The following is a 27,104-nucleotide window of genomic DNA, read 5'->3' on the forward strand; positions in this document are numbered from 1 at the left end:
ACGCACCTATATGTTGTTGTTGGAGGAGGGACAGCAGAAAGACAGATTGTAATACTATCAATTCTTCCGCCCTGACAAAATAAAGAATGGTAGGACCAGTCGATAAGACCGAAGTCTTTCCTTGTGTACCTTTGTTGTCCCTCATCCTGCACGGTGGTGTTTCCCCGGTAACTACTGGTAACGGCGCTCTTAGCATTCCATGCGGGCCTGTATCGCTATCGGCAATTTAATTTATGATTTAGGAGATACAAGGTTCCCACAGGGCGGTAATGATCAGGAAAAAGGAAGTTACTCATAAAACATACCACGTCAGGTCCCACACAGCTGTTAGGAATCAATTCTATTTAACGGTCCAGATTTGGGATTTTTGGATTAGCAAATGAAACCTGCAACCTGAGATGGAAATGGAAATACAGTTTTGTTCACTGTAATGTAAAGTGGTTAACGTTATGATGTTTACATTGTTGCATTCACGCCACGGGGGGGGGGGGGGGGTTACAAAATGTATATGACGTAAATGTATATGACGTAAAGTGAACGTCACAGTTGATTTGGTCACTGAGGTCCATACACACATACGCACGCGCGCGCGCACACACACACACACACACACACACACACACACACACACACACACACACACACACACACACACACACACACACACACACACACACACACACACAGTGGGTGTGAGAGACATTTCATGGCCACTGGTTTGACTGATGACAGGAGCTGATTGCCTCAGTGTCCAGGGCAGAGAGGTGAATACACAAACAAACACACACACACACACACACACACACACGCACACACACACACAGAACGCCCTGATGATGCAAGATGGTGATGAATGTTGCTTGATCCTGTGATCAGTGCGTCCCAGGTGGGAAGGGTCAGGCCCTCTTCTCAGGGCTATCTTTTACAGGCCAAAGGTTCAGTCTGTTGGCATCCTCTGAACAACAATGGCTTTTATTCATGAATTTAATAGAACACAGTGGAAAAAAGGATGGAATCGAAGAACAGAATAAATGAACAGAAGCAAAGGTTACATGGATTGCATTTTGCATGGCATGACAAAATAGAATGAAATAGAATGCAGATGTTGTCCCTTTAACTTGCAGTTGTCCACCCTTTTAATTTGTGACCAATACAAAGCAATACTTTATAGAACCTCGGGACATTTCCAGGTCTTGCGGTCTTGAAGTGTGGGGGTCGCCATAGCTGAGCGGGTAGAGAGGCCGTCTCATAATGAGAAGGTCGCCTGACGCCTCCTGGCCCACCCATGTCTACTTGTCCCGGAGCAAGGCACTTAACCCCTATCGCCCCTCCTCCCCTCCCCCTGTGCTCATCATGACCATGTGAACCATCAGCTAGGTGAAGCTGAAACTGAATTTCCTACACCGGAATAACACAAGTCTCCCCTTCCCACAACGATGCCCAGTGCAGATTAAAAAACAATGCTGATGATGCCTTGATTGGTCCTTACTCTAAGGGCCAATCAAGGAGGAACTCATGTTTAACATGAGTCACTTGCCCTTAGGCTGGCACACGAAGCGCCGGTTTAGCACCTGCCCACTGCCACAGCTCAAACCATGAACCCTCCACCCATCAGCACCATATGGGTGTGTTTAAGAGGTGAAAGGCTTTGGCATGAGCAAAAAAAAAAGACCCAAGAGTGGCAGTGAAAAAAGATTAGATCGGAATAGATTTGAACTTTATTGTCCAGCCCAGCCAAGATTTCAAGAGATTTGTCTCTCTGGTCACATCACTAAAACGGATAACAAGAAAACACACACACATGCACTCGTGCACATGTGCGCACGCACGCACACACACACACACACACACACACACACACACACACACACACACACACACACACACACACACACACACACACACACACACACACACACACACACACACACATTTGAAATGTGTTTTATTTCCTTGTACTTTTGTTCTTTGTTCTCTCATTTCTTTGTTTCTGTTTAGTTTTTTCTCCTTTTTATTTTTTGATGAATCACGGTGATGTACTAGTTAGTAGCCATTGGACAGAGCATCTATTATTTGATAACTTTTAATTGTAGATAGGGGCAGGTATAAATAAGATGTATCTTCTTCCTGCTCCTTTTCATTTATGGAATATGTAAAAAGTAAAAAAAGAAAATGTAATGTAATCATGTAAACCATAATGAAATAAATAAAGATGAAATGAACACACACACACACACACACACACACACACACACACACACACACACACACACACACACACACACATGCTTGTTCTCTCTCTCTCGCTCGCTCGCCCCCCCCCCCCCCCCCCCCTCTCTGTGTTTTGTATATTTCCATCCACCCCTCCTTCCTTTTTCATATTCTCCTACTTTCTCTCTCGCAGCCAGGCTAAAGTGTTTGATTCGCTGCCTGGCCGTGCATATTAATGAGGAGGGGGACAGCGAGCTGCTTTTTAAAAGCTGCTGCCTGGCCTGCCTCTCCAGAGTCTCTCCACACACTGCACAGAGTGAAGAGGAGAGAGAGAGAGGGAGAGAGAGAGAGAGAGAGAGAGAGAAAGAAAGAGAGACATCCAAACAGCACGGAGTGAAGAGGAGAGAGAGACACACACACACACACACAAACACAGACACACACAAACACACACACACACACACACAGAGACGCGAGAAACGTTTCCACTCTAAGCTCTCTGGACAGGACGCGTCGATCAACGATCTCCAGCGGAATTCGAAGGCAAAAAAAAAAGAAAATCCAAGTTGTTCGCTTACTTTTGCAAGTGGATATATTAACATTTTGTGACATTTTCCTCGGAGAGTGCGGTTGGGTGGTCAACGTTTGAAGAAGTTTTATTTTTATTTTTTTGTTTTTCTACCAATCGTCAGAGATGCACCGGTGTACAGTAGCCTTACTGTTGTTAAGTGTTGCTGTGTTTTTCCTGAGCGCAGAAGGTAAATCCGCAGGTTGTTATTTTAACTTCAACTTTAACTTTTAAGTTAAGAAAATGCAAAGTGGCACTTTGACTTAACGGAAACACTAGGGCTGGTGGCTATGCCTTTCCACAATTTAGCCTAAAAAATGTAATGTAGTCTATGTAAAAATAATAGTTTTATTCATCTGGCACTTTGGTAATCTGCTTTTAATAGGTCAGTTTAGTACTTAATTGAGATTAAATCTATTCAGTTACACCTCCCACTGACCTTAACTAGCTGATAATAATTCATTAATAATATTGTCAGTTTGGCAGTCATAATCTTCCATTTTGGCTTACATTGCAGTAGCCTACAGCGCTTCTTGGGCAAACTCTGCAATAGGGGTAAGGTGGGGGGGGGGGGGGGGGGGACAAATGTTTGAATATTCAGTAGGCCTGATCACAACATTATGAAACCGCTTTTTGTTTTCTCAACACCCTGCCCAGACCTAGCCTTGGATCAAGACTAGATGTATTTTATCGATTTTGACATTTGCATATCTATAAGACTCGATAAAATACACATAGTCTTGATCCAAGGCTATCCCAGACCCTAAAAACTAAAGAGTCCCTACATTTTATAGGCTATACTATGGCATTGTTGTCCCAGTGTTATTGGTTATTGTTTAGCATCTTTAGTATCTTCATTAGCAGGTTTGTTTTGAGACCCATTGACAGATTTGAGCATGCAGTGGTGGAAGAAGTACTCACATTCTTTACTCAAGTAAAGTATCAATAACACAACGTAGAAATACTCTGTTACAAGTAAAAGTTTGGTATTCTAAATTTTTCTTGGGTAAAAGTACAAAAGTATTGGCATTAAAATATACTTAAAGTAGGCTACCAAAAGTAAAACTCAACATGCTGTAGAATGTCCCCATTTCACACATTTTCAAATGTATAAAAATATTTAGAAAATAGCCAAAGTACATAGGGCTGAAGTGGTTAATGTATGTTTTGTAATAATCCAAATCTACAAAGTAACTGCTAACTAACGTTTTCAAATAATTGCAGTGGAGTAAAAAGTACAATATTTGCCTCTGAGATGTAGTGGGGTACAAGTATTGAACATTGGAAGTAAAGTAAAGTAAAAGTACCTCAAAATTGCACTTAAGTGCAGTGCTTGAGCAAATGTACTTAGTTACTTAGTTTCCCCCACTGATGAGATGCTGAGATGAGGTAGCAGGTGCTGAATGAAGGAAGTCTTTGATCTTCTATCACCAACAGTACATAAACTGGTTCACACAGGCCTACAGTACATAAACTGGTTCACATACATACAGTACATAAACTGGCTCACATGCGGTGGTGGAAAAGGTACTAAAATTCTTTACTTAAGTAAAAGTACCAATACTGCAATATAAAAATACTCTGTTACAAGTAAAAGTCCAGAATTCAAAATTTACTTGAGTAAAAGTACAAAAGTATTGGTATCAAAATGTACTTAAAGTACCAAAAGTGAAAGTACTAAATATTTGAAAATAGCAGATCTACAAGCTCACAACGCGCAATGTGAGCTTGTAGATCGGCTATTTTCAAATAGCGTATGTATAGAATAGGGTTAAAGTGGTTAATGTATGTTTCATTATATCATAATTTATATCTGAAAAGTAACTAGTAACAAAAGTTTTCAAATAAATGTAGTGGAGTAAAAGTACAATATTTGCCTCTGAGATGTAGTGGAGTAGAAGTAAAAGTATTGGAAATACTCAAGTAAAGTACAAATACCTCAAAATTGTACTTAAGTACAGTACGTAAGTAAATGTAAAAGTAACTACAGTTACTTTCCACCACTGCTCACATGCAGCACAAGCAAGTCAATCACCCTTGCAACTCAGGCAGCGAGCAGTAGGACCCATGCCACAGAAAGAGAACAGACCCCAGGGAATATACATAGAACATTAGTACATACATAAGGCTTTTCTTTTCAATGTAAACAAAGGGCAGAACTCGTTCTGTAAAATCAGTTTCTCTCATGATAATTTGTTGAAAATGCAAGACATTTTCAAATCGAAGCCTTGTTGTAGCCATTACAGAATTCCTCTGTGACTGAAGGTAAGGGAGTCGCATACCTGTATATAGCCAAGCTATTTAAAAATAGCTCCACAGTTGACATGCAAGTGCAATCCACCTGAGAAAAGGGTGTGTATTCTCTGAATGAAATAACCACAAAAAGAAGTGGGTATAACTGCTGCCAAAACCACTGTCCTCATGAGGGTGGAGTAAAGACTCCTTGGTGGGAATTGAAACATGTCTGCATTACATTAAAAGTTACAGTTTCTCACTTGCTCCACTGGTTGAATATAAATTCAACCAAAGTTGTATAGTTTATATCAAAATCTATTACCTGTATTCTACTGGTTACACATCTCAAAATGGTAAAAATACATGGATGTTTTTTCGACATTGCAGGAAAATAAATGTTTTAAGCAAATAAATTGTTAGTTTAGAACAGTAATTGTCGTAATTAAATTACAGTTCCTTCAATTAACTTATGATATCAAATGCCTTTGGCTGACTTTTTTTAATGAAATGGATTTCCTCCTGGCTCCTGCAGTCAAATCTTGAGTGTTACTCTGAGAGTAAATTGACATTCTGGATTTTATGGCAGGGACACACTATACGTCTTTTAAAGTCGGCAGGTAGTCATAAGATCGGAATGCATAGCTGATGAGCAGATACACTTTGTGTTTGATGTTTTGTCAATGACTTGCCCAACTTCAGTTCTTCTGACAATAGTTATGACCATCATCACATGTCAATGTAAGTTTTAGACTCTTTTGTGGTGTTTTGGCAAAGACCGATTTATTGTCAAAACATGCACATGAACCTTTAGGTCAATGCAATTTACTTATGTGATTGTGAAAGTCGGTCTAACGGATGCATTTGATTTGTCAGCAGCCTACAAGTGCAGGTGCACCAGAAAAGGACCAAAGATCAGGTACAAGGATGTTCAGAAGCTGGAGATCAAACCCAAACACCCGTTCTGTCAGGAGAAGATGATATTGTGAGTCATTATTGTTAATTGCTCTTCATTCTCTATCATTATCCACCCTCTCTCTTTGTATCACTCTCTTTCTGTCTCTCTGCCTCTCTTTCAGTTTTTTCTTGTTTTTTCAGTTCTCTCTCTCTCCTCATTCGTCACTGCTCCTTCTGTCCTACTCCATCTCCTTGTGCATGTGGTGTGTGCGTGCATGCGTGTGACCAAGTCATCATATCAGTAACAGGTTTTCTTTTCAACCAGTTGTGTTTGAAACACCCCCACCCATTGAACAATTTGGCTGCTACAGAGGAGCTGTATCCAAACATCCTACTGTCAACACTTAAGATGATTCATAGTATCACACATAATTATATGCCTCAATCAGAGGTTGGCTTTGTTTAGGGGCAGCTGGGGCAATGATTGGGGGGGGGGGGTTCTGCTCAGTCTGGGTACTGTTTAATGTTGTTCCTGCTATTCGGGAGGGTGCTATAGCTTTCTACATGTTTTATGGGTGTTTATTGATGCATCAATGCATTACCAATCTGGGAACCCATTCGGTAATGGTTTTTGCCTTTTGCTGTGTTTTGGGGCACCACTGCCTTTTATGTGTAGAAACAGGAACTCAATTTGTCTCCTCACCTTTCTTAGTCCAATTTCTCCTGGGTGCTTGTGTGTTTATTCCTACTAACAACATTATATGTTTAGAGCAGATTCTCTGTCTTGACTTGAGAGATTAATGCATTACTAATGCCACATTAATTACATGATCATATATTTACATATAATACAGGACAGAGGATATCTAGTACACATGTCGCATATACATTATATATGAATAATTGTTGCTATGTCATATAAAAGCCTGAGTAATAAAACAAAAACAAGTATTTTCATTTGACACCTCTATTCCTAATGTATCCTGTTTGAAGATCAGTTTCTAGTTTGCACCATAAAACCCTCCGTCTTAATTTAACTGTGAAAGAGAAATCGACCAGGTCTATATAGATGTAGATGAATGTGCTTTTAGGTTGGTTTTCGTTTTAAGCCTAGATCACTGTACAGCAGATGTTAGGGTTATGTCATCTAATCTGGAGTCATTTTTGGTGTTCAAGTCAGCTCTTTTCGTCTGTAATTATTAATAAACGATGCTGCCTCCTACTGGTATCCCAGAGTACTTACACAGAGAACCCAGTGGGCAAAGACAGAGAAGACAGATTTTCTGTGCAATGTTTGAATGCAAATGTGCTTTCAGCTTCTGCACCCAGTACAGAGTAACCTGGGCTGAGACATGGAAGGCCCCAGAATCGATTTTGGTCATTTTGGTACCTTGACTACCTTCCCAATTAAAAACATTAAATACAAATGAATGAACAAAGTAATAACTTATACGTGTATTACACTTATACATATTTATGATACCAATATTACTAACATATTAGCAATTACATATCAAATTATATTAAAAACCCTGATGAAATACATCATTCTTCAACAAACTGCACGCAAACGCACGCACACACACACACACACACACACACACACACACACACACACACACACACACACACACACACACACACACACACACACACACACACACACACACACACACACACACACACACACACACACACACACACACACACACTGTAAAACCCTCAGGGTTAATTCAACCCTGAGAGTTGAATTAACATTCAATTTGGGTCAGTTTGTACACACACACTTCCCTGTGATGGACAACACACACATGCACGCATACATGCACGTGTATACACGCAGGCACGTACGTGTGCAAGCACACACATACACACACACACACACACACACACACACACACACACACACACACACACACTCACACAACTCTGAGAGAGTGTCAAAATGGACTCACTTGGTTTCATTTTTGCACCAAGTTTGAGTTAAATGAACACTGAGGATTTTACTGTGTGAACACACACACAGCATTCGCCACACAACTCTTATTTAAGGCTGGCCATTAGCATTAGATGGTGGCCACCAGCCACTGGCCCCCAATGAAAAATGAGCCCCAGCAGGCTCCGGAAAGACAGAAAGAAAAGGAGAGAGAAATAGAGAGAGAGAGAGAGCCCCCCCTCTCTCCCTCTCTCTCTCTCTCTCTCTTTAGTTGAAGCCACTGGCTTATGGCACTCAGTTTAACATTCAGAGGGGCCACTCCTACACACACACTGGGAGCCCCCAAACCTCTCTCTTTGTCTCCATCTTTTGTTTCTCACTCGCTCACTCTTTCTTTCTTTCTTTTTTCTAGCTGTCACTACTTCGTTTACTTCACTTTCGTCCTCTTTCTCATCATGCACCATCTTTCTCTTCTCCCCTTTCTTTTTCTCTCTCTGTTCCACTTTTACATTTTTTCTTTCTTTCTTCTCACTAATAATTTGCCTCACCCATTTTTCTCTGTCCCTCCTTTTCTCTCTGTCCCTACACAGTAAAATCACGGCGATTATTTAACTCTTAATAATGAGGAGAAACTAAAGCGTAAATTAACACACTAATTAGGTTAGATTTCACCCAGATTCCCAAGCAGCTATGGGCAAACTCAAATTCACACACAAATTCAGTGTGCGTTTAGCGCAATCACATCGCAATAATGGGTGCCCACATACACACACTCACTTTATACGCACACACACAATGACATTCCCAATCGCTCTTTTTCTCAGAACACCCCCACTTACACAGCATGGAATAATTCTTCATTAGAAAGCACACAGAAGTGGGTAAATAAAAGCTCAATAACCAGATGAAATGACAGTTGAATGGGCAGCAAAACAAGTGCAAAAGCCCCTTCAATCAAATCTACTCGCTACTCGCTAGTATTGAATGCATCTTTTAACACAAGTCAAGCCTTCTCTCAACTCATATCTTATGTTTTGGCCAGCCATTGACTGTTTCTCTAAATGTCAAGGCACCGTGGAGTGGCTGGTGTTTTTCCCACATTTCTGTTGCTCTGCCTGAATATGCCACATGCAGGCAGCCTGTCTCTACTGCTGCCCTGTGCACCCAACACTCCCATACAGCCAGGTTGGCTACAGCCAGACTCAAAAGACTCATAGAGCTTGGACGTTGAAGTCTAATTTTGGCTTCACATTTCAAACGTTCTTTTTTTTTGTGTCAAGCCAAAAACATGGTGTGATGCTATGCGGCGCATTTTTACAGGCGGCTCTGTAGGACCAAAACCAAAAATATATTTTTGGATATTAAACCACATTGTTTTATAATGAAAGTCAAAGAATGTTGGTTTCTTTTTTTTTTCTTCGTTTTTTAAGTGTTTTAGTTTATTTTTTGTTTTTTTGTTTTTATGTAACATTGACTGACATTACTTTATTAAAACCTCTTTCTGTCTCTTCTCTCTCATTTCCCCAGCGTAACAATGGAGAATGTGTCACGGTTCAAAGGTCAGGAGTACTGTCTTCACCCCAAGCTTCAGAGCACCAAGAACCTGGTCAAATGGTTTCGCATCTGGAAGGACAAACACAGGTAATCCAAAATACATCAGTATACTTTTAATGTCATTTAATTTCTTGTATCCCAATGGGATTCATCTGTATTAATACAGGTACAAAAAAATAATAAATAACAATGAATACAGCAGATCACAGCAATGCTAAGGAAAGCTAATCTGAATTATACAGCAGATGGATGTGGGGTATATGGGGAGAAAATAATATTTTATGATTAAATGATGACAAAAACAGATGACAGTTACAGTATTGTATGCTGTCTGAATGTTAGTTCTACAAACTCCTGTTGCACGATACAGGATTTGTCATGTTCACTATACTGTATTGGCTGTCCTGCATTAATAATCTTGAACTACCTAAATGGAGCTACAATGTTTCTGTTTTGATTACCAGAGCATGCAATATTTGCAGTCACAGAGAAATGAACACACTTCTTTTGCAGGGTTTACGAAGCCTAAAACCTTGGCTTTCCAGCACATGCGGACTGACTGAGAAAAGTGACACCACCCCCGGGACTGTGTTTTTGTTTTGTTTTTTATTGGTGACGTACAAGACATAACCTACAAGAAGCCGTACTTCTATCTCTTCTGTCTGAGATCTATCACACAATTTAAGAGATATCTGTAACTCATAATAGCCAGTGGGACCTATTGTACTATAGGTGGCCATCACGCCACACTAGTTACTGTCACTCACCACTCCACTCTTTTCAACTGTACTGTAGTTACCTGTCAAATAGCAGATGGAGACACGACATAGCCTCTGTGTTCACATTTGCCGTTTCATCTAGTCTTTTGTACTTCTCTCAAGGTAAATCTTTAATGTTTGAAGGAACAAACAAACTATCCCTTTAAAATGCTCTGTTGATATTGTAAGTCTGTTAAATATGATAATGATGACAGTTATGATATTTGTTCATCGCCAACAGCCACAGCAATTTGAACAGCCACACATCTGTTTACTGGTTTTAGAGAGGCAGGAGGTGAACACAGAACACAATAAAAGGGCCTTGTGAATTGGGGGCAACATTCTATTTTAGTCAGTCAGCGTCTTGTTACATATAATCCAGGGGTTATATGATGTCTGTGCGTGCATGCGTGCGTGTGTTAGGCAGATGTGTCAAACAAACTATACTATTCAGCCAGGTTTATCAGTCTTCAGCAACCATCTTGTAAAATTCTGTCACTTTCAAATTGCAGGGCATAGTTTAGACATGAGAATTATTATTATTATTATTATTATTATTATTTTGTTATAGTAATAATGCCTATATGATCACTGATGAAATGGCAGAAACCACAGAAATGGAAGGGATAGACATGGAACTACCGTTGACCCCAAAACGAGTGTTAAGTTCAATATGTGAAGCTCAGAAAGCCTTTGTACCTTGGTAAATGGAACCGTTATGGCTAAGCATTCCAACATTTGTTGTGTAAAAAAAGAAATCAATCTTAAGCCTAATTTATACTCCATAGTACGATGGTGGCACACTTTGTCAAACGTCACTGTTGTGTGATTAAGTATAAATTAAGCCTTACTTGCTGTCCCTACTGTATGGCACTGTACAAAACAATGCACATTGCTGTGCACCATTTTAGCTCACACGATAGACTTGCCAATCATAATTCACTCCACCTGAATAGATTATCATGTCAATTCAGGTGTAGTGAATATGAGTGGCAAGTCTATCTGTCCTCCTGACTGAGTTGTGTTGTATGGAAACTAAGTGGTTGACGAGTTTTATAATATTACTTATCCTGTTGTATATCGAATCAACAATATTTTCAAATGTGTTATTTTGTACACTATGCATAGACATTGTAATCATGACAGTTCTGATTGTTTTGTTGTCACCAAACAGAATCCATACCACATTTTCTTTACTTTTCTTTCCAAGAATGTGCATTACTCTTGTTTTATATCTTATATAAATATATAAATAAACATTTCTTTTGTAAATAGACCAATATAGCCTATATGTTAGTGAGGATGGATTCATCTTATGACTTTCTAGTGTAATGTATATTGTATTACTGGGTTAGAGTTGTTTTGCTATTTAAATTTGGATTTGGTAACAAATACTGTATTTGGAGGGTATAGTTGTTTGGATGGACCCACCATCAGCACGCAGTAAAACATTCCACTGAGTGTAAAACCATAAACAAGCAATAAACTGTCTAGAACATCTCAGCCTACATCACTTCCTTCCATTCCTTTACAGGCTTTGTCAATGTAAGATAAGACATTTAATAACCTTAACTTAAAGGTAGGGTAAGTGATATTCTTTTGTTTAAAAAGTGTTAATTAGCTCTATATAGTACTCATTGCTGTATATACTATAGAGTGTTTGTTCAGTAACAGGAGTCTCCGTGTCTCTTCAGCTCTTTGGTAAACAGAAAACTAATCTTCAGGTAGGGATACCAATTTCATCAAATCAGGAGAGAGAACTTATACAGGATAAACAACTGCATTTGGAAGTGATGACACAAATAAATAAGTACACAACATTAGAACTGTAACACCATAATTATTTTGTTGATAAATGGGTTCTCTCTCCTGATTGGGGGATCTACAAGCCGATCTACAAGCTCACAATGCGTCGCGATGCAACGCATTGTGAACTTGAAGATCAGCTATTTTCAGAGATTTTTATACATTTTGAAAACTTGTGAAATTGAACACATTGCATTATGCATGAATTCCAGATTTTTTGTAAAAGAGTATTTCTACATTGCAGTATTGATACCTTTACTTAAGTAAAAAATGTGAATACTTTGTGTGTGAGAGCAGTGAGAGACAGGTGATCCGCCTTATTCTGAGGTTCGCCACTAGGTGGTAGTATATACTTCGGTATGCCAAGAATTGGCATCAAAATGTAGGTACCAAAAGTAAAAGTACTCATTGCTGAATCGAATGGCTCTGTGCTGAATGCCCGTTTCACAAGTTATCATTATGTCTAAAAAATTTACAAAATCTTTTGAAAATAGCATATCTACAAGCTCACAACATGTCGCATTGTGACGGGCTGTGAGCTTGTAGATCGGCTAATTTCAAACAGCCAACGTTTAAATTGGGCTGACGTTTTGTAATAATAATAAAAATCTACAAAGTAACTTGTAACTAAAGTTTTCAAATAATTGTAGTGGAATAAAATTACAATATGTGTCTCTGAGATGTATGGAGTAGAAGTAGCCTACAGAAATGTGGAAATACTCCAGTAAAGTAAAAATAGTCTACCTCTAAGTTGTAGGCGACCACTTAGCCGATAGTAGTAGGCTACTTGAGTAAATGTAGTTACTTTCCACCACTGGTAATACGTACTCAAGTTTACTCTACATTTATTGGATATATAGTTGCCGATTGAGATTAACAATATCTAAACTATAATCAACAAATAAATTAAGATGCATTATTATAGATTAAGATAAAACTAGAAAAAGTGCTCCTCGGAGCACAGGTCTCCGCCAGGTCAGGTAGAATCGGCCACCTGGTTGCGCTGCAGGCCCATGTGAAAATTTTGAAAGTTTTGGGGCAGAGGTTCGGAATTGGCATCCGGGGAGTGTGTGTGCAAAGAGAGAGAGAGAAAGTAAATGCATAAAACATTTTGAGATTGTAACACAGCGATTAAGAGCTATACAAATAAATGTGACTTGATATGAAAGGATGGACTTGCTCAATGAGATAATTTTTTTGGACAACAATACTTTTACATTAGAGACGAAAGATGAGGCAAGAAGCGCAGCAGCTCAAGAGAGATGATGAGTGAGATAAATGATGGATTAGGTCAGGTGCCACCTGTGTCCCCCGGTAAAGACATTATAGGCCACACTCATGGCCATTTTCATGTTACATAATGGATCAGCTCATTCTAATAAATATCAATTTAGTTAATTACCTACACCCTAGGCTACACCAGGATACAATTGTCTGAACTCTAAATCAATGTATTTGTAGTGACTTGAATAGTGGTTTGTTGTAGCATATTCTGTGTTTTGTTGATACTCATTACTCCTTTGTAGGCTGCTTGGCCTCCATGTACAAACTATTTTTAGCTGCTTTATTATTTAATATGATTTGAATTATTGATCTGATAGCGCAGTACACCATTATTGATCTGATATAGTGTAGTACACTATCAGATCAATAATTCAAATCATATTAAATAATAAGGCAGCTAAAAATAGTTTGTACATTGAGGCCAAGCAGCCTACAAAGTATGGCGTATCAACAAAACACAATCAGCACAGAATCTAAGCTACAAAAAGCCACTATTCCAGTCATTACAAGTACATTTCAGACAATTGTGGACATGTCATGACATGTCCACCATCAGTGGTGTGACGTCACGTTCTCTCTAGGATAAGTTTAAAAAAAAACACATGCAGCTTAAACACTAAGCCTACTTTTTGATTGATTGATTGATGTACTTTATTTAGTAAGACATGAGAACAACAGTACATGGAAGTACAAATTCACAATATAAGGTCTACTAAACTGGGAGACTCATGTTTTATAAAGAGCTGGAGAGACAAGGAGACTCATTTTACTGAACAAACACTCTATAGCAATGAGTACTATCAGAATATAGACCTATTTAACACTTATTTTAACCAAAGAAAATCACTTACCCTAGCTTTTAGACAAATACGACACTGCCCAGTAAAAAAAAAGTGTAAATTACATAGCCTACATTATGAATGCAGTGTACTTTTTTGACCATATTACATAATGTAATATGGTCAATGGTTTGCATTGTATATCTCTGACAGAAAGAAAATGTCAAATTGTGTGCGCGCGCGTGCAGGATAGCCTACACACATACATAATGAAATGAATGCCTGCTCTTGGGCTCTTGCGTGTGTGCGCGCGCGCAGTGTTAGTGAGCGCGTGTGTGTTTCCACGGGGAGGCGGGGACAGACAGACTTTGGCAGCTCCATCTCTAGTGGGTGTGTGTGTGAGAGTAGAGCAAGAGGAGCGACCTGCTGCAAAGCAAAGCAAACGAAACGAACGGCATCGGATCGAAAATAACAGGAACCACACACACACATCGACCACTTTCTTTCTATTTCCAACCCTCCGTGTGTGATTATGCTTTCAACGGTATTCTGCCCACGGCGTCTACATTGATCTTCGCCGAAGTTAACCGTCGTCCGCCTGCAGAGACGTCTCAACGGTCAGCCATAAGAACCAAGCAGGAGAATTCCTGCATCTTGTGCTGCTCGCTGCCTCGTCCGTCGCTGTTCCGTTGAACCCTGGTAGGTTACAGTACCCCGACTATCTTGTGTGCTCTCTTTGCTAGCAGCCCCGAAAATAGCAGATGTACAGTACAAGCTCAGAACGTCTGCTATTTTTCTGGGGGTGGTTGAGCGACACCGTCGTGCGACGACATAACAAGTAACGGCTTCAACTGACCAGCTACTGTCTGTTAGCCAGCTAGGCTAACGCCAGTGAGCGTGTCGTTTTATTTATTTTGACTTGTGTTTAAACTGTGTTTATGAGTGTAATTGTGGAGTTTACGCCGTTAATTTGCAGACCCTAACCAACTTAATTGCCTTTCTCCCCCTTCTTTATCGAGTGAAGGTCCTCAAGAAGGGTTCATTGTTTTCAACTTGGAGCTAACGGTGGCTACTAGCTAGCTTAGAGAAGCCGTCACATCTGTGCTCCTTCCCTGTACTGACAGAGTGGGTTTACCTATAGACAGAAATGGAGGGGGGGGGGGATTATTATTGTATATATTTTTTTAAGCGACTATTTAAAACAAAAATGCTGCACACGTTCAACACGTTTCCATCCAACATGATGAATATGTTGCATAATATATGTTCACATTAGTACTTTTGTATTTATACTCCAAGGTCTTGAAGGCTTGAGATGGAGAAAAAAAATAATTTATATATACAAAAAACAAAACCCTTTTAATCACCGTTTTGGATATGATTCAGAAACGGCAATGGTTTCGTTTCTTTGGAGTAGACGTGTTTCCATAGTTTCATTTTCTGTCCTGGCAGTTTGGATGCGATGATGCTTCTTGGTACCATTTGCTCTGCTTTGCTGCCTGGGAGTCTGCAGGCGGGGTGCTTTGGAATGTTCTAGTGTGCTGTTGACAGTTTTGCTGTCTTGATGACACACAACATATGTAGCCGAGGTCAAAATGTAGGCATTTTGTATGAAATGGAGCCCGGCCCGGTTTGTTAACAAAAATGTGTGTTTGAGCATTACATGTAACAAGTGGGAAGTGACTGGTGATGTCTGTTCTTAATCTGACTCAGTTTTGAGTTCTGACCGCTCGTTGTATAATCGGATCCGGGGACATGATTGGAGGGTCTGTTCATATGGTGTACTAGGGCCATTGTAATACTAGGCTACTGTATGCTGTAGTATATATGGTTACAACAATATGGTTACAACAGCGGCAAAACCAGTGATGAAAAGTGCTGGATTTCGTGAAGATGATATAAAGTCTGAGGCATGTTTTAAGGTCTAAAACATGCCCACAGCTCAATAAAGGTTAACTAGATTGGTTGACTTGGTTGTTGTGTAAGACAAAACAAAAAGAGAGTCAAGGTACTTGTAGCAAAGGTCAGCTGTAGCTGCGGTGCTGATGTTGGAAAACATGTTATCTAGACTGTTGTTTGTTGTCAACTGTAAAAGCTTTGAATCTGATGTAATAAGGTGTAATAACCTTGTAGTGCTGGGAGCCTGCATTAAGGTGGTGATAAATTAGGCAATTATTGGGCCCATTTGAGGGCTGATTTATACTTTGTCGTACAGACATGTTATCGGTGAGAATAACTGATTTTCAACACATAAAACGTGATGCAATTGGTTGAAAATCAGTTATTTTATTCAACTGAATTAGGCTAAAATGGGCAACCTTCCCAGAAACAAACGATTAAAGTAAGATTTAAGAATCTATTCTGATTATTCCTGTCATAGTCTAGAGAGGAGGTTTATGTGATTTAAATATACAAGATAGTAGTTGCTTTTTTATATTGTCACCCATCACAGACGCCTGAAAGACTACTCTGTGTCACTCGGCCTTAAAGCTGCAATTCACATAACATTTTGGTGAATGATGTTATTTTGTTGGGCGGACCACTACTGGTTGCTCTCTATAGGTACACTCTCACAGTAAAAGTTACTTGGGGAATAGGGTTCGAATCCCGGGTAGGACATGAAGTTAACCTTGTTGATTGCAGCGTAGAGTAAAACTGTTCAGGTTCTCATTTCTCTAGCATTTTCTGCCTGGGACTCAAATGTAATATTTGTTCTCCTATAAGCCAAATGAACTGACTAATAGAAGCTAATGATTTTATTATTTCCGTACTGGGCCCTGTTCCATTGGTTAGAAATACAGTTAAAGAGAAATATGAGCAAGGTAAAACCAGTCAGCAGAATGGAATCCCGCTATTTGGGTATTTCAAGACCTACGTTTAGGTCAGTGGGACCTGCGGTCTGTGGGAAGTTGGCTTGATCAGCAAGAATATTAATCAAGAGCCAAGGCAGTTTCATTAGTATACACTTGTCCTGCAGTGTGTGTGACTAAGACAAATCTATAGTTTTTCAACTGAAAGAACATGCATTGCAATGACTTTTGACACACACACGCACACGCACGCACATAGAGAGAGAGAGCAGTGTCATAACTAACCAGGCTCCTGCTGTGTGGGATTGTTGTTGCTGGGCCAGTGTGTGGTTGTACACTGTGCAGAACAGGGGCCAAGCTAAATCAAATGTTGTCCAAACATCTCTTATGGCTAGACCCACATTACCAGATTTGTATCGAATTTATCCCCTGCTTATTAGTTCTTCCCTGTCCAACAACAACAACAATGTTTCTTGGACAGCAATGTGATATGTACAGTAACGATGAGCAACAAATAAATTAAGAAAAATATGACACCCAAAATCATCACTCATGATTAATAATCATGATTACAATACTAAGCAAAATAATCTGGATCGCCATAATCATGCAGCCCTGCCCTAACATGCATATTTAATGCTACTAGGACTGTGTAGCGTCTTGTTCTTCTACTTTTATTTTAGGCAGCACATCTTGTCAAGTTGTTTTAGGCAGCACATCTTGGCATGTTGTTTTAGACTGCACCTCTCTTACTCAAGTTGTTTTAGGCCGCACCTCTTGTCAGGGTGTTTTGAGCACAATACCCTCCAGGATCTTTAATATAATTTAAGTGCAAGGCAAGGGGCAGTTGTGCGGCAAATGTGCTGAAGACTAGAGGTGGATACTGATAGTGCTTTATCAATATGTTTGCTGTTGAAACCTAGAGCATGAACTTCAACTTACAGTGTGTGTTAAGCCAGATAGGACTGAATAAGGAGGCACAAAGGGGCCCTGGAAGCTGCAGAGTTTCACAGCGGCATGGTGCTGACCCAGCCCAAAGGTTCAGTAAATGGAGATGTGGCAGCTGAAATAATCGAGAATGCTAGGAAGATTCTTATTTATTGGTGTTGGGTTGCACAGTTAATTGAAAAAATATTGATGTTACAGTATTGACTACTGCAATTTCCATATAGCAAGAGACTGCACTTTTTTCCTCCTTTTTGAGGGAATGGTGTTTTAGGCCTCTTAAAAAAGAAAAAGTAGCTTTGTGTCGTGCAGAATACCTAGCTAGTGCGTTAAAGTTCCACTTGGGTGAAAAGCTTTTTAAAAATGTACCTTTTCAGGCTGTTGCACCAACTCACTGTTGTCAGGCCGAGGATCTAGAGCAGATTGAAAAGTGCCCTGCTGGGGCAGCTGGTTGGTTGGTTACTGTAGTTAGCGGCAATCTTAACAGAAGACTCAGCAGGTTTTAAATGGCTGGCCTGCAACCTGCTAGCATCTGCTGAAAGCTATCCAAAGACCAAAGATAGAGAGAGATGCACACACATAGAGGGACAGATAAGCTATGCAGGAACCAGTCAGACATTTTTCTTGGCGTAGGAAAAAAACATCTGCGACCTTCCCTTCAATCGATTTAAATCACCAAAAAAAAGCCTACTACCATGAGATGTGGGTGGAACACACTCCCAGCCTCCCAAGTTGAGAGAACCACTGAACACATCAGGTCACACGCTTGGTGATGGCTGTTTACTGTTTACAGACTGTGAATACAACCATTTTTTGTGTTGTTACTGTGTAATGTGTCACGTCAAGTTTATTATGATTATTTATTTTTACCTCTATTTCTGGATTTGGGTATTGGTTGAGCAAATGATGTGGGGAAAAAAAACATGACCTGCTGGTTATATTGTTAAAACCATTCACACAAGGTGTCTGCCCTGTACAACCACATTCAGTCCTCTCCCTGGCAACAGCACAGCTCCATTTAAGCAGCTTGGGGTTGCATGCATTACATGCACTAGACCATACCCGGTGAAGGGCGCAGGCGAAAGTAGTTGCAAACTTGGGGTTATTGCACGTCCTGTTTTGAGGTCGTCACCCCCCCCCCCCCCCCCCCCCCCCCCCGCAGGTCCCGTTGCGGCGCCCGACGCGGTCATAAATAACTATATATTACTTTACAGGCACAGTTGCCTGTCTCCAATAAGTTGGCTCTGAAACCAACCAGGTCAGAGTACAGCCAGCACATAAGTAGTAGTGGAAATTGGCATCATGCTGAGCATAGGCCTACACCAGAAGCTGCACCTTCTGTAACTTAGTGTAGATCATGTAGCGTGGTCTTGAGGCTTGGGTGTTCTCTTGTTAAGCCGCTTATACTTCCTGTATGTGCTGTCAGCCAAGCCCTGGATGTGCACTGTCACTGTTTGCTTTGTCACTGTTTACATGGAGCTCGCTGCGCTCAGTTGTCAGCTTATTGTCTCACAGCTGCTGTTTGAACACACACACACACACACACACACACACACACACACACACACACACACACACACACACACACACACACACACACACACACACACACACACACACACACACACACACACACACACACACACACACACACACAGATGGATGTGACTTGACACGTTCTGTCCTGTGTAAGCTATTTGCTCCCATGTTAATTGAGTCCAAGGTATTTTTCTGTGTATTGAAGTAAGTCTTTATTTCTTCTTTTTCAATTACAGACATGACAATTCATGTGCCTGTATTATAGTCTTATTTCATCATTGTGTCACCTCATTATGCTGCTTTGCATCTGAAATAAAACAAGCGAGACAGAGCAATAGCTCCTGCAGCCCGGCAAAGGGTATTGGCTGGTATTGAGCTTGCCGGGTGTGTGGAAATTTCCATTCGTGTGAGAGAGCGAGAGATGGAGTCAATACTGAATCAATAAGGTTGAATGTCATTGTCTCAGACAGGGTGGCTGAGCTCTGCTAAGGGTAATCAACTCAAAGAAATTGTCTTCATTATTTTAGCAGCAGTGGAACCACACCACCCTATGTCATTTCATCCAAAATAAACAAACAAGCTGGTCAGTAATATCACAATGTACTATCCAAATTCAGTCGTGTTTAAACTACAATATAAATACAAATAAGGCTGTGAATAGGGCCAAAAGCGAACCCTGGTTATAAAATGTGTCCTTGACACAAAATAAATAAAATATTGTGCCTTAGGTGTAAACATAGGAACACACAGGATGGGTTTCCTTGTGGTGCTCGGGAAAGATGAAGAAATCTTTGATTGCAAATCAACCCTCAGGCGGCGCAGCAGCGTATGTGACCCTTCACCCAGATAGCAAGAACAGGAAGACAGGCAAATTGTACGCAAACGTCAAATTCAAAATGCACTATGATTCCACTCCCACATTTGCAGGTGCCACGTCCAGCGTGACGCACCACCAGAGTAGGCAAAACGACAGCATTTATTTATTTCAGTGCATCAAAGATTAGTTGTGTGCCACATTTGCATAGTAGATATGGAATATGTGAGACCAGAACTATCAGAGAGAAGCGAAATCATGTGACAGGGCATGTGAGCCATATTGGACAGGGTCAGGCTTTCCCCTCAGAATCTCTCTTAGCACCGGCACCAACCAGTACATACTGTTCCTGGGGGAAACCTGGCCAGGATGTGAGGCTTTAGCATGCTGAGCTACTATGGCTAGATTAGAATAGCCTTTGCTACTATGCTTCTATATATAAATAATGGGAATGCTCAATTCTGTAACATCCTGAAGAAGCTGTGAGTTTGAAATGTGCTCCGCCAGCACACAAGGCCCCTCCCACCTGTTTGTGACTTCTCTTTTCTACCCATCAGTCTTTTTGCGCTATACTGTACTTTGTGATGACACAGGAATATCCCTTTCTTTGATTGGATTCTCTCATAATTGTTTTTAAAAAAGTACAAGAAAGGAAGGTAGTGTGGTTGCCAGGCGAAGGCTGGAGATAAGGCGGCCTCGTAAAGTTCCCATCCCCTGAAGACATGTGCTTATTAATTTATCACTGACGGGAGAGGCTGGGTGCAGCAGCCAAACTAGGCTAGGGCAGGATGCTGATGCTGCTGCTGCTAGTCAAGGACAAAATACACTTTAGTATCTTGCCGTATTAGTCTTTTTTCCTCTCTTCTGCAGAGTGGGCAGTCCACTCCCCTTTTGTATTTTGTCTTTATTGAAATAGAACAAAGGAAAGGTGAAAGGGACACGAAGGGCTTCAGGAGAGAAGCCTCTGGCATCCTGCCAGAGGCTTCTCTCCTGCAGTGGTAAGTCATCAAGGTGTTAACCTGGGTTTGGAAGAGCACCATGCTCTCACTGGAGGACACCGGGCACCCTGTTAGTCATTCTGTCATCTAAGGATGGTACAAAAAATTACAACTCAAAACCATTTCAAAATCAACCGTGCTAAATAATCGTGGTAAATAATCAATACAACGATGGCAAAATATTGATATTGTATTACAACATGCATGTGTGCTATGGATTCCCCCGTTGCATTATCTATCTCCACCCCTACAACTAGTTTCTTTACATGGCTGCATGCCTCTCACCTTCTGGCCTCTTCTTTTACCTCTATTGGCTTCTCTCGATCAGATAAATACCACAGGTTTCTCCCCTCTCATTCTCTCTCTCTCTATCGCTCCTGCACTGTAAATAAACCTTGAGCCATTAGTCTGTCTGTCTGGTAGTCTTTGTGCTCCGATTACAGTATGTGTTCATAAGCCCCTATCAGAGGTAGCTTTGTTTGCAACAGATAGCAGAGGCAGCCGATTAAATACAAATAAGAGCAGTAATGAGATTTTTGACCATGCAGACAGACAAAAGGTTATTGGCAAAAATAGGTTGACTGGTAGATAAACGAGTAGACAGACACAAAAGGATTGTATACTTCTTTTGCTATGCTAAATGTTGAAATTTAACAAGCGTTTGTGTAGTGTTCTGTCTTTATCTTGTGTGCGTGTAGGAGAACAAAATAGATTCTGTTGAGGCTACTGTGCAGCAAGGTCAAGATTGGTAAGAATAAAGATTATGTGGTATTAGAATATGCTGGTGAGAAAAGTCAACTGCCGTGTCCTATAATTGATGTTCTCCTAAGAGATGTTAAGACTTCTCCAATGCTTGCAAACAAGAGTGGTGGATGTGACAGAAACACAAATATAGACAACTGGATTGGCAGATAGATGGACAAAACAAGCAGACACATGTCGAGCTTTGCACAATCTTTGGATTTGTGTAATACTATTACTATTTGGGTAATAGTGAAAGCTTTGCTGGGTTTCTTTGATGTTGACCTCAGCTAGTGTCAGGGTTAAAGCGGCAAGAGTCCAACTGAACAAGAACCTTTTTCAGTTTGCCATACCAAATTATGTTCGGAGAGGCCTCAGAACTCAGCTCTGAGGCACATATAGCTCAATGAATCTGCCTAGCAACACCACAGCACGTCTCGAGCCAGTGAAGCAGTGTACACTACAGCCAGCGCTGGATCTCCCTCCTACATGCTGTGGAAATTCTGTCTCAAATGTACAGAATTTCTGCCATTTCTTGCGATAGGTTGTGTTTATGCATTGTGACTCAGAGAGGGATTACAGAGGTGTTTGTACCTCCTGAAGGTTGGCTCATGAGACTAGAACCTCCTAACCTTCTCTTCAAAACTATCACTGCTGCTGTGCTGGCCAAGTTCTGACCAATCACAGTAGCTGAACTTTCCTCAGCTAGTCTGAACATTTTGAAGGCGCAAGAACAGCCAAACAAAGTTCTGATAGTCTCAGTCACTGCCGATGTTCTGAATGACGTCATTTTGTATTTATTGCCTACCCAGACGAACAAACGTTGGATGTCGGTTGGAAGTATGTAGTGAGCTTTAGTCCCTACCACATCTGCTCGTTGACTCTTGACCCCTAGCTGCTGTAGGTACGTTATTATTCTACTTAGTATGTAGCTGGTATGAGAGAGGCAGTGACAGACAGTGGGATATGTGCACAAACTAGTTCTTGGACAACAAGCTTTAACCACTTAAACCCTCTATTACTAGTAAAACGGACCAGAGTTGCAACTGTACTCGGACCGCTTCTTTCAGTATTCACCAAATGTCAGTGCCAAAACTAGCTGATCTACAAGCTCACAACACGTCGCGACGCGTTGTGAGCTTGTTGAGCTGCTATTTTTGGCTTGTGTTCCACCCAGGATATAGACGCTGGGGTTCAAGTGGTTAATTAAACACCATGATTTGCTGTGTGCGTGTAAACGTGTGTGTGTGCGCGTGTGTACAATTACAAATTAGGCAATTATTAGACTGTTGGCCATTTACAAAGTCGTCACAAATGACAGGGTAACTGGTCAGGTAGAGTGCAAAGAAAACAATTACTCCTGAGTGCTAAAAAGTAACTAGGATACCAGGTAAACATGAAGCCTAACATCTAGACACCATGTTATCTAAGTAACAGTTCCAGTTGGAACAGGAGCCACCAGGATGTTGTCGATGGAAATGGAAAGATCCTGCATTTTGCATGTATATTTTGGAAATCAGTGGTAACTTAATTCTTTTTGACCGCGCACACACACGCACGCACACATGTTTTTGTGTGAGGTCATGCACATGTTTTTACCTCTCGAAATAATGACCCCTCTCACACACAAAAACACACAAATGCCAGGCATTAATTCCCTTCCTGTTGGTTTGCTTAGCCAGGAGGTTAAAGTTCACAGGGCTTGTTTGTTTCTGGGTCAGAGACTTGTGGCCCAGGCCAGTTGACTGTAGAGGGTTTAGCCATTGGCATCAGCATTTGCCTGTGCACATTCATCACCCCAGATATTTGCTCATCAAAGTAGGAAGGATTTCCATGTGTTGTCTTTTGAATTATTAGACTTAATCGTGCTTTACCATTTTGCTGGCTCACCACCATATCCCCTTTTAAAAAGAAGTAAAGATAAAATGGTGCAGGATTACAGATTTGGACAGACACAGATGACAGTGGACTGTGCTCATATTCAGAGCATGTTTTCAATTTTGAGACAGAGTTGGAAAGCTGAGAGGAAGACGTTTGTTCTCAGTCCAACAGGGCCACGTATGTCCAGAGACAGCGGCCTTAATTGGAAGGTTCCCGGTTTGATCTCTGACTCCACCTGGCTTTGTGTTTAAGACAGTATCCTTCAGCAAGACACTTAAAGCCGCGACCTATTAGGGCCTTACTTAGGTACCCCTGCCGTCGGTGTGTGAATGAGTGGCTGTAATGTACATTGTATGGATGTTAAAAAGGAAACGGCTATTGATTAATTGCCTTAAAAGAATTACTTGGTTAAATTGACCAATTCATTCAACATTCTGTGGTTCTGCTTCAGCCGTTCATTATCACATAGTACAAAAGCTACATATCTATAGCTTGACCTAGGTTATGTGGCTATGTCACAGCCGCGAACAGCCTTTTTCCATGCAGTTGAAGCACAAGGGGGCGAGGGGGCAGGGCTGGCGGGCTATGTTAGTGCAGTGAGTGGCAGTTGGGGCAAACGCAGTCCCCACAACATCATTTACGATTCTATGCCCATCGGTACATAACTCGGACGGCGCTTAGTCGACTAGCAGAACGTCGGCGCGGACACGCGCGCTTGGGTGCGCCTCCTCGGCCTCAAGGTCTGCTGAGTCGGCGCGCCTCCGTCATGGTCCAAAACTATACTTTATCGGCGAAAAAAGTCTGCGGTTGTTTGAAAAAGTATTGTCCCAAGCGGGAGACGAACCCAGACTCCCAGTGGTAATGGATCTACCGATCAGGCAATATGTAGTATGTAGTTATTTATCAGTTAGTTATAAGTCATAACTAACTGATAAATAACTACATACTACATATTGCCTGCTTGGGGCCATGCAAGTCGGGAACGATGCAAGTCCTTAAAATAATGTGATTCTTTGCACACAGGAATTCTTCAGTGTGCAACGAGAGAGCAGATGCACAGGTGTCTGCTATCACACAGGGAAATCAAGTCTGATTTGTGATGCATTTGGATGGACACACATGGTGGTTGTTCTTCACATTCGCAACACATAAAGGGCAAAGTGGACCTACTAGGAAGAACAGGAAGGAAAACATCAAAACAATAATAACTAAATGGTTTTCACACTCTAGTTCTCTGTTCGCTCACCACTCTTATTTCGGTTTTCCCTTTTTATCTGCCAATGACTCATTTCTCTCCCCCCTCCCCTCTCTCCTTTCCTTTTCTTTCTCCTCTTATTTCTCTTCCCAGCTTCTTCTCTTTAGTCTCTCTCTAACAGTGCTTCTCATTGTGTAGCAGAAGGTTGTCGCGCATGATATGTGGGATTAAGGCACCGCCTAGACAGACAGAAACACACAGCCATTCTAAAACGTTTCGTTAGCGGGCAAATCCGCTGATTCTGAGACATTTAAGGGTCAGTTTTCATCCAGCACAGGGCGGAATTTGAGGGGAAAATATTTAGGGCTGTGTTGCATTGGCAGAATGTTTTTTATAGCACATTACATGCAAATACAACTCGTAACCATTTCAACTATTTTCATTGTTGAAATTCATAGATGAGAGTTTCTGTACAGAACTGCACAGTACATGCTAATTAAGGGTAATTCAGACCGCTGCGATATAGCATACCTGTATTAGCTCACAATCGGCTGCATCCACGACGCGTTGTTGTGAGGTTGTAGGTCAGCTACTAGGTGCACAACAGCCTCATACAATGAAGTATTAATCGGGCTTAAAGTGGTGAATCCTTGGTCTGACTCTGAACCAGGTTTGAGGAGTTTAGTACACATTTACCTCTTAGGAAAAAGTGCAGCGTCCTGTGATTTTTTTAATTGCAAGTCAATGTTGTGCTTTGGATTTGTTTAGTAGAATTTGAGTTCCAATATCAGGATTTGCCTTTCAAAGAGGCTTATGCACAAGCCTTAACCGTTAACAGGTTTTGCCAGGATTTTGTCTTAAAGATTACGCAACCGAAACAATACCTTTTCAATAACCTGTAAGTAAAGTTTATTTGAAGTTAGACAGACCAGATCCAAAATACAGTGAGAATATTCCCTTTAGTGTTATTCTGAAGGACTCCTTGGTGGGATCCCTAAGAGGTCTGTAAGCCTTAACAGATGCTTCTATTAGTGATTCACAATACAACTAAAGATATACCACATTCTATCTGCCTAGTTGTCTTGAGCAATGAGAAAGTTGTCTGGTGGATTTGGACATAATATCCTTACTTCACTGAAGAATTAATCCTGTCCCTAAAAGGCCATATACAGATAATATACTGAGCTTCCCTTGAGTTCACAGACGAGGATTAATGCATTAGTCCTTAAAAGGGTGAGAAGTGTGTGTGTGTGTGTGTGTGTGTGTGTGTAGGGGGAGTTTCCCTTATCTGTCAGCATTAGTAGTTTAGATTTGCTTCAGTTCAGTATTGTCTGCAGTAAGAAAGTATGTTTGCACATACAGATGCACCCATTACACCTATGACGCCTGGTTGGGGCTCTTCTCATATGGTAATAAATATTAATCATAAAATCATAAAAGGCTGCAGAAAATAAAATAAAAAATTAAACATTCTAAAATAATAAATGGGGAATCTTAAGAGGTCCCTCATACACTATATAATGTGCAATTGCCTCTGTAAAAGCCTGACTGGCTGCATTTGTAAGACTATGGATGCTAAAATGATAATATTATTACAGGATACAGTTCCACAACTGATCACCACCATGGTTGATATTTTTTTATTCTAGTCACTTAATGTGTTGGCACTCCACCAGCAAGGTGCCATTCATGCTGGTTACTCTGCCTCAGGCCTCTGATTATAACAAAAATGACGGGTCATTGAAGATGTCTGGGACGTAGACAATCTGCCTTATTGTATCGTTGGTAGTGAGTGCTTAATTAGCAGTTAGCTGGACAACACAACAGCCTCTTGACTCCTGATTGGGAGTTAGAAAGCACCCTTTGTTAGAAGAAAAAGAATAGTGTGAGAGCGAGAGGGATGAACTTGTAGAGAAGCGGGCAGACAGAGACATAAAAGGAGAGCAAGAAAGTTGGATAGAAAATGGAAAGATTCTGCCCTTTTTTTTCTGTCCTCAAAAGCTCTAGGCCAGTCTATGTCTCTCCTCTTGACATGGTGGAGGTGATGCAGACAGACACTGCCGAACTAGGTCAGGTGACTTACGTAATGCATGCAAGAATGATGAACCAGCGGCAGGAAGGAAGAGAAGAGGCTCAAAAAGGAGAACGGAAGAGCA

General features: G+C 40.9%; 2 protein-coding genes across 6 annotated transcripts in view; both read left to right on the forward strand.

Annotated features, from left to right (window-relative positions):
• The first annotated feature begins 2,505 nt into the window (after positions 1-2,505).
• Positions 2,506-11,654, forward strand: cxcl14 (chemokine (C-X-C motif) ligand 14). Of its 4 annotated transcripts, none has more exons than XM_084086052.1 (4): positions 2,506-2,981; positions 5,888-5,996; positions 9,372-9,485; positions 9,912-11,654. In XM_084086052.1, exons 1-4 carry the CDS (start codon positions 2,906-2,908, stop codon positions 9,925-9,927), a joined length of 315 nt encoding a protein of 104 aa, XP_083942178.1. In that variant the 5' UTR covers positions 2,506-2,905; the 3' UTR covers positions 9,928-11,654. The 4 variants fall into 4 exon arrangements, with proteins under 4 accessions (XP_083942178.1, XP_083942179.1, XP_083942180.1 ...); XM_084086053.1 differs by having other exon boundaries at positions 5,891-5,996; XM_084086054.1 differs by having other exon boundaries at positions 2,506-2,969.
• Positions 11,655-14,429: 2,775 nt separating this feature from the next.
• Positions 14,430-27,104, forward strand: part of fam13b (family with sequence similarity 13 member B) — an 83,598-nt gene continuing 70,923 nt past the window's right edge. For both annotated transcript variants that reach the window (XM_084042007.1, XM_084042008.1), the window contains exon 1: positions 14,430-14,724. The gene's annotated coding sequence lies outside the window, so the exon portion shown is untranslated. The remainder of the gene's footprint in view (positions 14,725-27,104) is intronic.

This window comes from Gymnoscopelus microlampas (genome assembly GCF_963454915.1).
Source record: "Gymnoscopelus microlampas genome assembly, chromosome: 18".
Classification (NCBI taxonomy): Eukaryota; Metazoa; Chordata; class Actinopteri; order Myctophiformes; family Myctophidae; genus Gymnoscopelus; species Gymnoscopelus microlampas.

Coding starts and splice junctions, on each gene's coding strand:
- cxcl14 (XM_084086052.1), top strand. CDS start 2,906: ATGCACCGGTGTACAGTAGCCTTACTGTTGTTAAGTGTTGCTGTGTTT. Junction 2,982..5,887: donor CGCAGAAGGTAAATCCGCAG/GTTGTTATTTTA, acceptor TTGATTTGTCAG/CAGCCTACAAGTGCAGGTGC. Junction 5,997..9,371: donor TGTCAGGAGAAGATGATATT/GTGAGTCATTAT, acceptor TCATTTCCCCAG/CGTAACAATGGAGAATGTGT.